The sequence below is a fragment of the Ochotona curzoniae genome, unplaced genomic scaffold, assembly GCF_017591425.1.
Source record: "Ochotona curzoniae isolate NIBS_2020 unplaced genomic scaffold, NIBS_Ocur_1.0 patch14, whole genome shotgun sequence".
Classification (NCBI taxonomy): domain Eukaryota; kingdom Metazoa; phylum Chordata; class Mammalia; order Lagomorpha; family Ochotonidae; genus Ochotona; species Ochotona curzoniae.
In genome coordinates, this window is record NW_024466684.1 from 2077748 (window position 1) to 2091135 (window position 13388).

A 13388-nucleotide genomic window follows, 5' to 3' on the forward strand; every position below is an offset into this window, starting at 1 on the left:
CTGGTTTTGCAGGTTGTCAGGTGGCTTGGTGTACCTTGCTAGAATGGGCAGCAGTGGGAACCAAAGGATAGTCAGGACTCTGTGCCTGCCACCCAGGCCGGTTATGCCCATGAACAGGGAGGCTTCTCTGAAAGCAGAAGTGAGGTTGAGGGGCTCATGTCTGTCTTACCTTAATGTGGTTTGAGCACGTGGCTGGCTGCCTACAAGGGCCTGGGCCTGTATCCACCCCAAATGGAGAGATCCATGGAGCAAGCACACATGAAGCTGTGGGCAGTGGTCTTTGCAGGGAGGGGCCTGGGGCTGCCTTAGGTGGAGCTCCAGGTCTGGGAGCTGGAGCTGCCTTTTGTCTCCTTGCAGGCTACGCTCCTGTCACTGGGATGTGCCACCCTGTTCGCAGCTGCACCCTGAACCACGAGGATGGCTTCTCTTCGGCCTTTGTGGTGGCCCATGAGACTGGCCACGTGTAAGTGGCTGGGAAGGCTTGGGGCTGGCCCAGGCCACCTCCTCTGGGGCCACCCCCTCCCACATCTCCCCTTCCCTATATGGCTTCTACTCCTCTGACTCTGAGGGACAAGGGCTGTGGGAAACAATGTTCTGATCCCCCAGATCCTTTCAGGGTGGGCCCCAGATCCACTTGTTCAAATCAAAGAAAGGAAACAACTGAGGGCCCAAAGGGTGCTTGGTGGACTCTGGTGGGAGCAGCCTTGCACCATCACCCCCCTCATGGCAAGGGGGAAGGGTGGGCCCTGTACCCCATGTCACCCACATGATCCTCTGAGCCTCAGAGTGGGGGCCACAGGTACCTCTGCCTTTACCGTGCCCCTCCTTTGGGACAGGATTGCGGAGGGCACACTCTGCTGGATGCTGTCTGTCTGGAAAGGCCCTGGTGTTTAGAATCCTGGCAGCTGGGAAGTCAGTTCTACCTGGCTTAAGGCAGACCAGGCCAGCCAAGGTCAGGAGAGGTGAAAGGCGGTAGGTGGGTGCGGCCAGGTGGGAGTTCAGTTGGATCTGCTTGCTCCCTATGCAGGTTGGGCATGGAGCACGATGGGCAAGGCAACCGCTGCGGGGACGAGGTGCGGCTGGGCAGCATCATGGCGCCTCTGGTGCAGGCCGCCTTCCACCGCTTCCACTGGTCTCGCTGTAGCCAGCAGGAGCTCAGCCGCTACCTGCAGTGAGTACCACCCTGGGGTCCTCTCAGCCTAAGTTGTACTCTGGGAGGGGCAGCAAGCTTGCAGTGCACCTGAGTTCAGCCCTGCCTTTGGGTCTTGGTCCTAGGGCCAGGCAGCCGTCCTGATCTGTGCACAGGCCTGGGTCCTGGTAGCTAACTCCAAGGAAAAGTGATCCAGCTTGGAAAGTGAGGCAGCACAACTGAGGCTGGGCTGTGGGGGTGGAGGGGTAGGCCCACTGCTGGCTGCTAGCCATACCAACATATCTCCCATAGCTCCTACGACTGTCTGCGGGATGACCCCTTCGCCCATGACTGGCCGGCGCTGCCCCAGCTGCCGGGGCTGCACTACTCCATGAATGAGCAGTGCCGTTTCGACTTTGGCCTGGGCTACATGATGTGCACGGCGGTGAGTGTGGGGGCCCACAATTCCCTGCAGCATCTCTCCAGCCCGGGAAGGAGGGCCCATGCAGCAGCCTGGCAGGCCTCTAGGGGAGGAGGTAGGTGTTAGGGGAGTGGCGGCCACTCAGCTGGCAGGTCCAGGCATGGAGCTAGCCAAGTGCAGGACACAGGGGGCAGGACACAGCAAAGGCTGCGAGAAGCCTGCTGAAGGGCCTAATGTCAGCCTGCAGGACCAGGAAGACTTTCTGGAGGAAGGAATAAGGAGAGAAAGGGGAGGAATCTGAGGTGCAGAGGCCCAGAGAAGGCATGGCCCAGAGCAGGAACTGTTGTGCCCCCAGACTAAATGCAGAGATGGCAATCAACTCTGGCCTTTGTCACCCCAGTGCACTCGGAGTATGAGGGTCTGACTTAACATTGATCTCTACTGTGTGAAGAAAGTTATTGTCAAGTCCTCCCGTGTCCTGGGTAGGAAAGCAGAGGCTTGCTGCGGCTGGCCGGCCTAGGAACAAAGCAGGAGAGTTAACTCCTCCTGTGACTCAGCGATGCAGGAGTCCTGATGCTCTAGATGCTAGGAAGCTGTGGAAAGGCACCTGCTAGAAGAAAGGCTGCCAGGCCAGGGAGCAGAGAGGCCATGGAGGATGTGACTGTGGAGTGCAGGGGACAGAGGACAGAGCTAGGTCAGGGAGGCCTGTAGGAGCAGAGGGAGGGCTTCGGGAAGTACAGTCCTGCCAGGGGTGAGGTGGGAGGAGGGGAGCAGGGAGAGGCAGCAGATACCCCAGCTCTTCCAAGCTGCCTAATCCAGAGAGGGATGCCCACCCAAGCCTTCCTGTTCCATAAGGAGATGCCCAGGCAGGGCAGAGAGGCAGAGCTTTTGGAGCCTGCCACCCACCCAGGCCTGTCACAGGCCAGTGCTGTGGGGATGTCTGAAGCTATGGGCCCCGTGGGGTCCCAGGTCGCCTGCAGAGGGATGTGGCCTAGCCGGTGGCTTGTGCTCTCTTCCAGTTCCGGACTTTAGACCCCTGCAAGCAGCTGTGGTGCAGCCACCCCGATAACCCCTACTTCTGCAAGACCAAGAAGGGCCCCCCCTTAGATGGGACGATGTGCGCTCCCGGCAAGGTAAGTCAGGCAGAGGACAGGCCCGTGAGCCGCTGATTGCCCAGTGCCTGCTGGGGGCCAGGAGCTTTCTCTGTGTGACTCCAGCGAGAGCAAGCCTGGTTCTCAGATCCCCTCATTGTGCACCAAACCCCCAGGGAGTCCTCCACCCCATGAAGCCATGTGGGGCTGGCTGCCTCTGTCACCCTTGCATACTGCCAGGAACTGTGGCTATTGGGTCTCCCGGCCCGCTACAGCCTCTCTGTCCCCCACATTTGAGCATTTGTTCCTTGTCACACAGATCTGTCCCTTGAAATCATTGCGCGACCACCTCAGGCCCATTGGCCAGCTTTTGATGTCTTCCTTGTTAGTCCAGCCAAAACTCCAGACTAATTTTCTCATTGGTTCAAGTGAAAACACACACTTGTTCCTGGGCCAATCACTTGCACATCACTTGCACCTGGGCCAGTCATTCCACATAGAGTTATTGCATATGCAGATGAATGTAAGTCAAGACCTTGGATTAGGTCTAGCAGGGGGCACTGTGGAGTACATGCCAGTGTATGAACTGCAACATCAGGCCTGAATGGTCCCCGCTCAGTTCCCCAAGACCTGTGGCTCTTGATGCAGATCTTTCGTCTGGGACTGGGCCAGCTTCCTAATTGTAGCCTCTGGTAGAACTTTCAGAGACAGTGTCCCATGCCCAGCCCTGAAGACTTTGGTTTGGAGAAGGGCTTGAGACTTTTTTTCTTTCGTTTTAAATTATGATAAAATTCATATAACACAAAACCCACCATTTTAAGCCCTTTAAAGGGCACTGTTCATATGCACTTAGTACGTTCACAGTATTGTGAGATCATCACCACTATCTGATATTGGAGCTTTCTCATCATTCCCAAAGGAAAATCTGTGGATCAACCACCTCTTGCCTGCCTCTCCCTGCCAGTCTGCTTTCTGTCTCCGTAGAGACAGAATCGTTTATGTGAAATTTTATATCTGTGGGGTCATGCAATGGGTAAACTCTTACATCTGGCTTACCACATCTAGTATATATATGTGTGTATATATATATTTTTTTTAATTAATTTATTTATTTATTTTTAATCTAAAGATTTGTTTATCTTTTATTGGAAAGTTGTCGCTGTCCCGCAGCGATGGACTTGGTGCATGGAGCCAATAATAACACGCATGGACTCTGACTGATGGTCAAAAGTTTATTAGTGGCATCAGACTTTATACACTGAGGGTCATATGGGATAAGGGAGGGAGTATTGAGCTTATCAACAAACCCATCAACCGTTTCTATACTTTTGTTTGGAACTCCTTTTGTTTTGTATATTCCACCAAGTGTTCTCATTCACATCTGTCCACTCAACTCATATAAATGATATCCAATCAGTTATACAAAAGGTATCCATTCGGTTGTTATCATACAAATATTATCCAATCAATTGTAATCCTGTGCTCGCTGACCTTCCAGGGTCATAATGTCCTTCTACAGAAAGTTGTGCATACATGGAGGAACAGAGACAGAGGGGGGAGATCTTCCATCCACTGGTTCACTCCCCAAGTGGCCACAATGGCCAGAACTGAGTCAGTCTGAAACCAGAAACCAGGAGCTTCTTTTAGGTCTCCAACACAGGTGCAAGATCCCAAGGCTTTGGGCTGTCCTCAACTGTTTTCCCAGGCCACAAGCAGGGAGCTGGATAGGAAGCAGGGCTGCCAGGATTAGAACTGGCACCCATATGGGATCCCAGCATGTGCAAGGTGAGACCTTAAGCCACAGGAGCTACCGTGCTGGGCTTAAACAGGCTCATTTTTAACAAGCAGGCTTCCGGCTCTGGAGGTGGGGATAAAGTGGTCAAACTTGTCCTTTGGTAACAAAGTGACACCCCTGAAAGGACCAGGAAGCCCCTGCTGGAGGCAGAGCCTCATGGCCCAAACATCTTGTCAGGCTCCCACCTGTCAATGTGGGCATGCTGGGGCATGGGGGACAGTCAGATTCCAACAGTGGAACACATTCAAACCAGAGCAAGAGGCTTTCCTGCCTGCACCTGCTTGCCTAACAAGAAAAGGCAAGGAGAGAAGGCACAGGGAAGGTCGGGCCGGGCTGAGAGAAGAGCAAGGACCTGGGCTGCACCCCACCCAGCAGGGCCTCAGGGTCCCTGGGACTCTCAGCAGCAGCCAGCAGCACACAGCTCAGACCTTGGACACCACTGGGCTGCCTTCTCCCAGCCAAGGGGTCATGAGTATGCCCGCCTGTCTTGATCTCTGGTGTTCCATTCCACTTGTGCCTACTCAACATTTTGTTTTGTTTTTAATTCTCCACTGGAGCAAAAATCTGCATGCACACAGGCAACCTGGAGAGAAGTGAAAAACATCCACAAATGAGCTCTCTCCCTCCCCCGCCCTTAACTGGGGCAGCTTGCTCCTGTCTGCTCTGCTGCAGCAAGGGGCTGGGAGGATGGCAGGGCTGGGGTGGGGGGTGGGAGTGGGGTGTCATCCATGCCCTTGAGGTTCAGAGCCACGGACTCTGGTGGGATGCAGCAAGAGGGGTTCAGAGTGAATGAAAGGCAAGGGCTGGGTGCTCAGCCAGAGAGGGAGACTCCTGTGGACTGCCTGGTGCCCTGCAGCAGGAGGGGAGTAGCCTAGGGAGCCAGCCCCAGGCGGCTCCTCGTTCTGTTAGTCCCTATTCCTCATGTGGGCTCCATGTGCGCTGGGGCCACCTGACTTTGCAGCACCCCCGGTGGAAGCCTATCTGGTGAATAGTGAATCTGTAGGCATTTAAACCCTGACTATTTGAAGCATTTTAACACCTAACCACATGAGAGAGCCAGACATGAAGCTGCTGGTTTAAGGCAACACTCCACAAATGCTCAGTCACCCAGCACCCGAAGCATGCTGGGTGGGGAGGGGGCGACTTCCCGTCTGCTTTGTTTGCCTTCTTCCTGCAGCAGACACGCAATGCCTCTTTGCAGGTGGCTGAGGGTCTGCTGAGCCTCATGGGTGTCCCGTGTGGCTATACTAGGCTCTCTGTGCCTGCTGGAACTGGGGGTGGTCACAGTGTGATCTCCCCTTATTCTTGGGATCCTTAGGGCCTGGGGACTGTGCCCCAGATCTATTGCTGGGAGGACCCACCCATTCTGTCGGTGAGGGGCTCTGCTCCTGTTACCATCACGGCAGGAACCAGACTTCCCTTCCTGCACAGGAACACAGCACTCCCTCCCCTGTGCCAGCCCCCGGGCCTTTCAGCCCCACTAAGTGCCCCCACTAGAGGGGACAGCAGCCAGCATTTCTGTGTGTGCTTTCTCTGTCCTTCCTGGCCGAATGAGAATAGCTTTAGTGAGAAGAGAGGGGATGACAATGGTCCAGCACAGACGTGACCAGGATTCCTGGTGGCCTGGAGCCAGCCTGCTGGACCTCTTTGGTTTTCTTATTTTTTTTTTTAATTGTTACTTTACTGTAGTATTTATTATGAAGTTGAGGCGGTTGCAGATCCATGTGGGCCTCTGATTAAGATGGAGAGGATTGTGGAGTTGGGTAGGGTGGGAGTAGGAAGGTGAGTGTGACAAATGTTTCCATGGGGGTGTGGGATATGATAGCTCCTTGCTGTCAGACCATCTCAGTCAGCTTAAGAGTCCCAGTGAAGGAAAAAATGTTCCAAGAGTGTTACTCGAGTGGTCTTGATTGTTCTGAAAAGATGTCAGATTTGATACACCAGAGGTGAGAAATTCTAAGGACTGTTGGCTGTCCCTGAGCGTCTCAGTATGCTTGCTGTAACACCTGGCATGGTGTGTTGTTCAGCTTGCCCTTCTTCCCACCCTTTGGTGGGGTGTCCTAGTCTTTTTGCTCAGAGGAGCAAACTGTCTTGTCTCTTGAATACATCTAGGTATGTTCTCTATCCTTGCATGAGAGTCAACACTGAGGTGGCTCAGTCCTATAACATGGGCTGCACGGTCAGATCACATGATTTTCCCTGAGGTCAGGGATTGATCAAGCACAATGGTCTAGTTGGGAAACCCCTTAAGAGTCCCCACTTACGAGGTTCTAAGCTAGAGCCCATGAGCTCTGGCTGGTGCAGGGGGCCCAGCATGCCCCCTGTGTTAACCCATACACATGCTAGCAGGTGGCCAGTCCTGGTCTCAGCCCAACTCTTCACAATGACCTGGTGAGTGTGGTGGTCTAGTAAGGAGATTCTCTCTCTCTCTGTTTTCATTTGTTTGTTTGTTTGTTTTTAAGATTTATTTATTTTTATTGCCAAGTCAGATATACAAAGAGGAGGAGAGAAAGAGAGGAAGATCTTTCATCTGAAGATTCACTCCCCAAGTGGCCATAATCGCCAGAGCTGACCTGATCTGAAGCCAGGAGCTTCTTCTAGGTCTCCCACATGGGTTCAGGATCCCAAGGCTTTGGGCTGTCCTCAAGTGCTTTCCCAGGCCACAAGCAGGGAGCTGGATAGGAAGTAGGGCTGCTGGCATTAGAACCGGTGTCCATATGGGATCCTGGCACATTCAAGGCGAGGACTTTAGCTGCTAGGCCACCACACCAGGCCCAAGGAGATTCTTAAGAACCACCACCATGCCTGCCCCCAGTCCCGGCTCTCATGTTTACAGGTAGGTGCTATAGCATAGCTGGTATAATTCCAAGGGACCCCCCCCCCCAGCAGGCTCAGCCCCGAGCCCTGGCTGTCTCATGTGCCATTGGGTGTTGCAGCCTAGCTGAGGCGACCCTTAAGAACCCCCACTCCAAGCTCTGACTTTTGTGTACATGCATAGATGCTATAGCCCTAACCTGACCTGTGCTGTCCTCAGCCCTGGCTCTTGTGTATACCAGCAGGTACTGTGACCTAGCCGGGCAACTCTGAAGAACCCCTACCAGGCCCACTGGGCTTGTTATTCCAGCTGGGCAATAGTGGAGGCCAGGGGAAAATCCAGAGAGGAACAGCCTGTGCAGTGGGCTCTGTTTGGGTTCAGGACAGGCCTGAGAGCAGTTCAGCAGGCTGTAGGGGTGAGGGGTCAGGGGTCATGGCAGAAACCTGTGCACAGATGGGCAGGTAAAGAAGGACCTGCTGGTGGGTCAGGAGGGAGATGGGACACATCCTCTCACAAGCAGCTCTGATGGCAAGAGCTTTCCAGGTAGGCATGATGATGCATTGGACAGGGGCATGGCTCTCTTTGAGGGCTCAGCCAGTTCCATCAGAGCTCTGGAGCTGGGCTGGCCAACCTCTGCCATCCATATATGTGGGAGACCTGGATGGGGCTCCTGGCTCCTGACTTTGGCCTGGGTCAGCTCCAGGTGTTGGGAAGTCAAGCAGTGGATGGGTTTCTCATCTCTATGTCTCTTTCTCCCCTCCCCATAACTCTGTCATTGTGCCTTTCAAATAAATAAAACACATCTGTTTTGAAAAAGGAAAAATAAGTCTGTCTTCAAAATTTGACTTTTAACAACAAATCTCATTTTGGATCAAACCAAGAGCAATCGTTGTACTTCATGAAGGTGACAGGCAAGATTTGGAACAGCCAATGGGTAAAGGGGCAGATGAGCGAGTTGGCCAGGCATTTCACCTTCCTTCTAAGTTGACGTGAAATGTTGACAGCATCTGAGACAACGTGAAACTCCTAAAGTAAGAATGTTGACAGCTTCAGCTTGTGAAGTGTCGCTCATCGTAAGAGCCTTTGAAAGCTGAGCTCTGATCAAGAAGACAGGACACACCCTATGAACCCTGTCAGGGAAAGGTGGCCTGTGTCCACCCTTTAGGTGACAGCACCAATGGCTTATTTAAATGATTGGTTCTAAGGAAGAGAAAAAGAGCTGCCTTCAACATGTTACACAGGGCTGGCAAGCTGCTGTGTGAAGGCCACTTCCATCTCACCAGAAGTGACCTCATGCGAAGGCAGCCACAGACAAAGAACACTCAGTGATTCTCGGGATATTCACGGAGCTCTACCGACTCTCAGAGCAAATACGTTTATCACACCAAAGAGAAGCCAGGGACCCATCAGCGGTCACTCCAGCCATCATGCCCAGATGGCCACTTATCTGCTTCCTCTGCAGATTTCCTTTCTCTATAGATTTTCCTACTCTGATGTTGAAAAAATTTTTTTTTGTTGTTTATTTGAAAGTCAAAGTTAAACTACACACACACACACAGATCTTCCATCCACTAGTTCATTTCCCAAATCACTGGAGCTGGGAGCCAGGAGCTTTATTTAAAGGGTCTCCCACGTGGGTGGGAGGCATTCATACACTTGGGACATCATCTGATGTTTTTCAAGCATATTACAAGGAAGCTGGATCATTAGTGGAGCAGCCAGATCTTGAACTGGTGCCCATAAAGGAAGCAAGTGTTAGAGGAGACAGCATTGCCTACTACACCATGATGCCAGCCCTGCTTTGCTTAACTTTTTTTTTTTAAGGTTTACTTATTTTTATTGGAAAGGCAGATCCACAGAGAGAAAGAGAGGAAGATCCTTCATCCATTGATTCACTCCCCAAATGGCTGCAATGGCCAGAGTGGAGTCAATTCAAAGCCAGGAGTGAGGGGCTTCCTCCAGATCTCCCACGTGGGTGCAGGGTCCCAAGGCTTTGGGCCATCCTGAGACCAGAGGTAGGGAGCTTCATAGGAAGTGGAGCAGCTGGGACACGAACTTGTGCCCATGGAGGGCTGGAGCTTGCAAGAGGAGAATTAGTCAATTGAACCCTCACACCTGCCCCTGCTTTGTTTATTTACTCTGTTATCAGTGAGTTGTAAGTTAGGGTTGTATTTTACTACTAAGTTGTAAGTTAGAGTTGTAAGTGCCCTTTATTTTTAATGCTTTCCTTTAGTTTTAAGTAGTTTTTTTCTTTTTAGCAGATTCAATATAGTTTGTAGATCTAATTCTAACAATGTAACATTCCCTTTCTTCCTCTCTCTCCCTTGTTTGGTTTGTTTTGTTTTTGAGATTAACATTACAGCAAAAAGGCATAATACTTTACCAGACAAGTTTAACCAATAAAAAGCAGAGACCCTCCTTTGGTGGGACTTTGTAAATGGGTTAAGCAACGTCTCTGGAATCATGAGCTGGATGCGCTGTTGTCACTCCCCAAATGGGCATGTGGGTAACCTTGTTCTTACAGACACTGTGAGGGGCATGCTGTGATCAGGAGGGCAGAGCCAGAGCTGGAGGGAGGCCAGCACGAGGCACCTCCTGCCTGAGCCCTTCCCCTTGGCCTTGGGAGACGGAGGGACATGAGTGCCCAGCCAGTAGCCAGACCTGACCTTGAGTGTGGGAATACCTTTCCTCATGTGCCCCTGGTGCTTTGGCACAGGGCAGGTGGCCCAGGCCTCACAGTGGGGTGGGCTGTGCGAGTAGCCTTGTTTGTGTGATTCAGGTCAAGGGCATGGCTTTTTGTCTGTTCTGCAGCATTGCTTTAAGGGACACTGCATCTGGCTGACACCTGACATTCTCAAACGGGATGGCAACTGGGGCGCCTGGACCCCATTCGGCTCTTGCTCACGCACCTGCGGCACAGGTGTGAAGTTCAGGACCCGCCAGTGTGACAACCCACCGTAAGTTGGCCCCAGTGTCTCCTCAGCGATAGCTGCAGTCCCCCACAAATCCTCGCAGGCCAGATTTACCCTGCAGGCCAGAGCAGAAGGGCAGGTCAGGTCCTGCCACCCACACAGCCTGGAAACCTGCGTTCCTGACCTGTCAGCCATCAACCCACCGTGTCCTAGGGCATGGAGGGGAGCAGGTGCACAGCTGTGGAGGACACTGGGATGGAGAGGAGGCTCTCTCAGTGCCTGGGAGACAGGGTTGGGACCTGCTACCCCAGAGTTGCCTGACAGGGAGAGAGCTTGTGGGGCTACCCTTAACCAGCCTCACCCCCGCAGGCAGACCCCTCTCCCAATCCATGTCCTTCCCCCACCCACAGCCAGCTCTTCATTCCTACCCTGCCATGATCGCCTGAGAGCATCCCCTACCTAATCCCTTCCCTTGGCCCAGCCAGTGCAGTGTGTGCCCTTAGAGAGTGGACTGTGGGTGCCAGCCAGCATCATGGCTAAATCTCTATTACACCAGCACTTCCACCTGCTCATGGGCCTCATGCTGGAGGCTCTGTGGTTATGGCTGTGTGAACACAGGAGGGTTGCTTTCTCTTATTCTGTTCCTGCTTTCTTTTTCCCTCCTTTTTTCCCCCTCTCTCTTTCATTTTATTTCACTTGTCTAGTGTTTTCAAGACTTCAGTTTATCTGAAAATACTAAAATTCTGGAATTTCACAGGAAATAGCATAAAACAGAGTTGTGACTTCCAAGCTGAGCGCCATCAGTGCAGCTCTAGACTCAGCTCTAGAGGGCATGCATGTTCAGCCAAGCTACACCCCCTGCAGCAGATCGCCCTGTCCACCCACTTGGGCCGTTTGACCATCTGTGATCAGGCTCTGTGCTGGCCATGGGGAGCCTGAGGCATCAGCCTTCAGGGTTCCTGGATCAGAGGTTCAACCAGCGAGCTCTTCATCACAATGCCAGAATTCTGGAGCCAACTCACTTTAGGAAGAGAAAAAGTCCACATAGCATATGGCTTGCAGGGTTCAAGTCCAAGATGGCACTACCCCATTGGTTTGGCCTCTGGCGCAGGCAGCAGGTGGCAGTGGAGGTGGGAGGAAGCAGAGGCTGGTCTCTGTGAGAACCAGAGGCTTGGCCTCAAGGATGGGAAGCCTTCCCACTGAGCCCTGCTAAAAAGGTGAGGTTTCCACCTTCTGAATCTACAACCTCAGATTTGAATTCCTATCTGAGTCTGGGGACCAAATCATATCCAGACCACAGCAGAAGTCAAGTTCATCTTAGCCTTACAGGATCTGAGGGCCAGAGCTCAGCAGTGGTCAGCTTTCCCCCAGAGTACCTTGCGTGGGGCCAGCTCCCAAGCTTGTCCACGGAACCCTCTCTGCCCATGCTCACTCCTTCCTGTCTGGAGGCCCCAAGCTACTACCCTGGATAGGAGCTGAGGCAGGAAGGAGGCCCTTGCATTCTCACAAACTCTTAAGGACATTTTAAAATTTAGTTATTATTTATAAGAGATGAATAGGGAGAGATCTCCCATCTGCTGGTTCACTCCCCAGATGCCCACAATAGCCAAGGCTGGGCCAGGCTGCAGGCAAAGGCTGGGACCACCCTCTGGGACCTCCCTGTTCCACAAATGGCACCCCAAGTGCTGGCTACCCGGTGGCTCCCAGCGACAGGACTTGTATTTTTTTCCCCTCCAGCCCAGCCAATGGTGGTCGCACCTGCTCAGGCCTTGCCTACGACTTCCAGCTCTGCAACCCTCAGGACTGCCCAGACACCCTGGCCGACTTCCGCGAGGAACAGTGCCGACAGTGGGACCTGTACTTTGAGCATGGTGATGGCCAGCACCACTGGCTACCCCACGAGCACCGGGATGGTGAGACCAGGGACAGCAGGGGCTCAGCATCTGGGCTGGTGAAAGTCCAACTGGGGCCTGCACCCTTCTATACTTCAGGACCCACGGGGCCTGCTGCTGGGGTGGGTGGGTGGAACTTAGGTTTCAAACAAGGTAGCAATCCCAGGCAAGCCAGAGCAAGGCCAGAGAGGCCAAGCAGGACTGAAGTCCGCCGTCGCCACCTGGTGGGCAGGACTGGAGGTGCAGGACTGGGCCGGCCGGGAATGAAAAGCTGGTTCAGCAGGGATCCCTGGGATGGGACACAGGTGTTGCTTAGGAAAACACACCCTAAGGCGTCTGTGGCTTCACAGGACAGAAAAGCCTGGGAGCTGCAGCCGTGACATGTCTTATGCAGCCATCACTGGTTGCAGGGCTGCACCAGTGCAGAGACCCATTGGGGACAGAGGCACTGCATTTGCACACCCTGTGTGCCTTCTGCTGCTAGCAGGCACCACTGGAACAGAGGTTCTTGTCTTCCAGTAACAGAGAAGTCAGACGTGAGCAGAAGTAGTGAGGTGTAGTGGGGTAGGACATCCGTCAGCACTGGTGGGCCCTGCTCAGGGTGGATCTGAGAGGCAGACAGGGAGTGAGAGCAGCCACTCAGACCACGGAGAGCAAGGTCACAGCTTGATGGAGCATGTGGACCTGACGGGCCAGGCAGCCAGGCTGGCAGCTCAGGAAGGCACCAAGCTCACAGGGAGCACTGGGGCTGCAGCTTAGCTGTGAACAGAGATGCAGATTTTGCTGCCAGGGTTCCTGACAGGGTCCCCTTAGTGTGGGTGCTGTAAGCCAGCAGGCACAGGAACCCTCCTTCCCAGCTCCCGGCTAATGCCATGCCACCTCCCTCCAGCCAAGGAACGTTGTCACCTCTACTGCGAGTCCAAGGAGACCGGGGAGGTGGTGTCCATGAAGCGCATGGTGCACGACGGCACACGCTGCTCCTACAAGGACGCCTTCAGCCTTTGCGTGCGCGGGGACTGCAGGGTGAGTACCCTGCGGTCAGGGTGGGCTGGCCTCAGGGAGTTGAGCTCAAGGCCATGACTGGGAGTGTGCATTTGCCTGAGCACCCGGGTGTCCAGCCAGGCTCAACCTGTACCAGGGCAGGGCTGTGTATAGGAGCACAGTGGGAGGCAGTGGGGTTGGCCAGATACAGGGGTAAGGAAGAGCCTGGGCTAGGTTCTGTGTCTGGAGAACCTGGGCCACGGTCTCTACCCCCAGCCCTCAAAAAAACTGCAAAACTAAGCAGGCACCCTTTTGGGATCCTTTAAATAATACTTTAGAAAAGGTAGGAGGC

General features: G+C 53.5%; 1 protein-coding gene and 1 pseudogene across 1 annotated transcript in view; one reads left to right on the top strand and one right to left on the bottom strand.

Annotated features, from left to right (window-relative positions):
• LOC121166446 overlaps positions 1 to 13388 on the bottom strand; it is a 1182205-nt pseudogene that overhangs the window by 916948 nt on the left and 251869 nt on the right.
• LOC121166440 (A disintegrin and metalloproteinase with thrombospondin motifs 2-like) overlaps positions 1 to 13388 on the top strand; it is a 51147-nt gene that overhangs the window by 28670 nt on the left and 9089 nt on the right. Inside the window, exons 6-12 of the mRNA XM_040995559.1 lie at positions 358 to 463; positions 1028 to 1171; positions 1442 to 1574; positions 2570 to 2683; positions 10063 to 10208; positions 11901 to 12076; positions 12945 to 13078. Coding sequence (XP_040851493.1) covers positions 358 to 463; positions 1028 to 1171; positions 1442 to 1574; positions 2570 to 2683; positions 10063 to 10208; positions 11901 to 12076; positions 12945 to 13078 — 953 coding nt within the window. The remainder of the gene's footprint in view (positions 1 to 357; positions 464 to 1027; positions 1172 to 1441; positions 1575 to 2569; positions 2684 to 10062; positions 10209 to 11900; positions 12077 to 12944; positions 13079 to 13388) is intronic.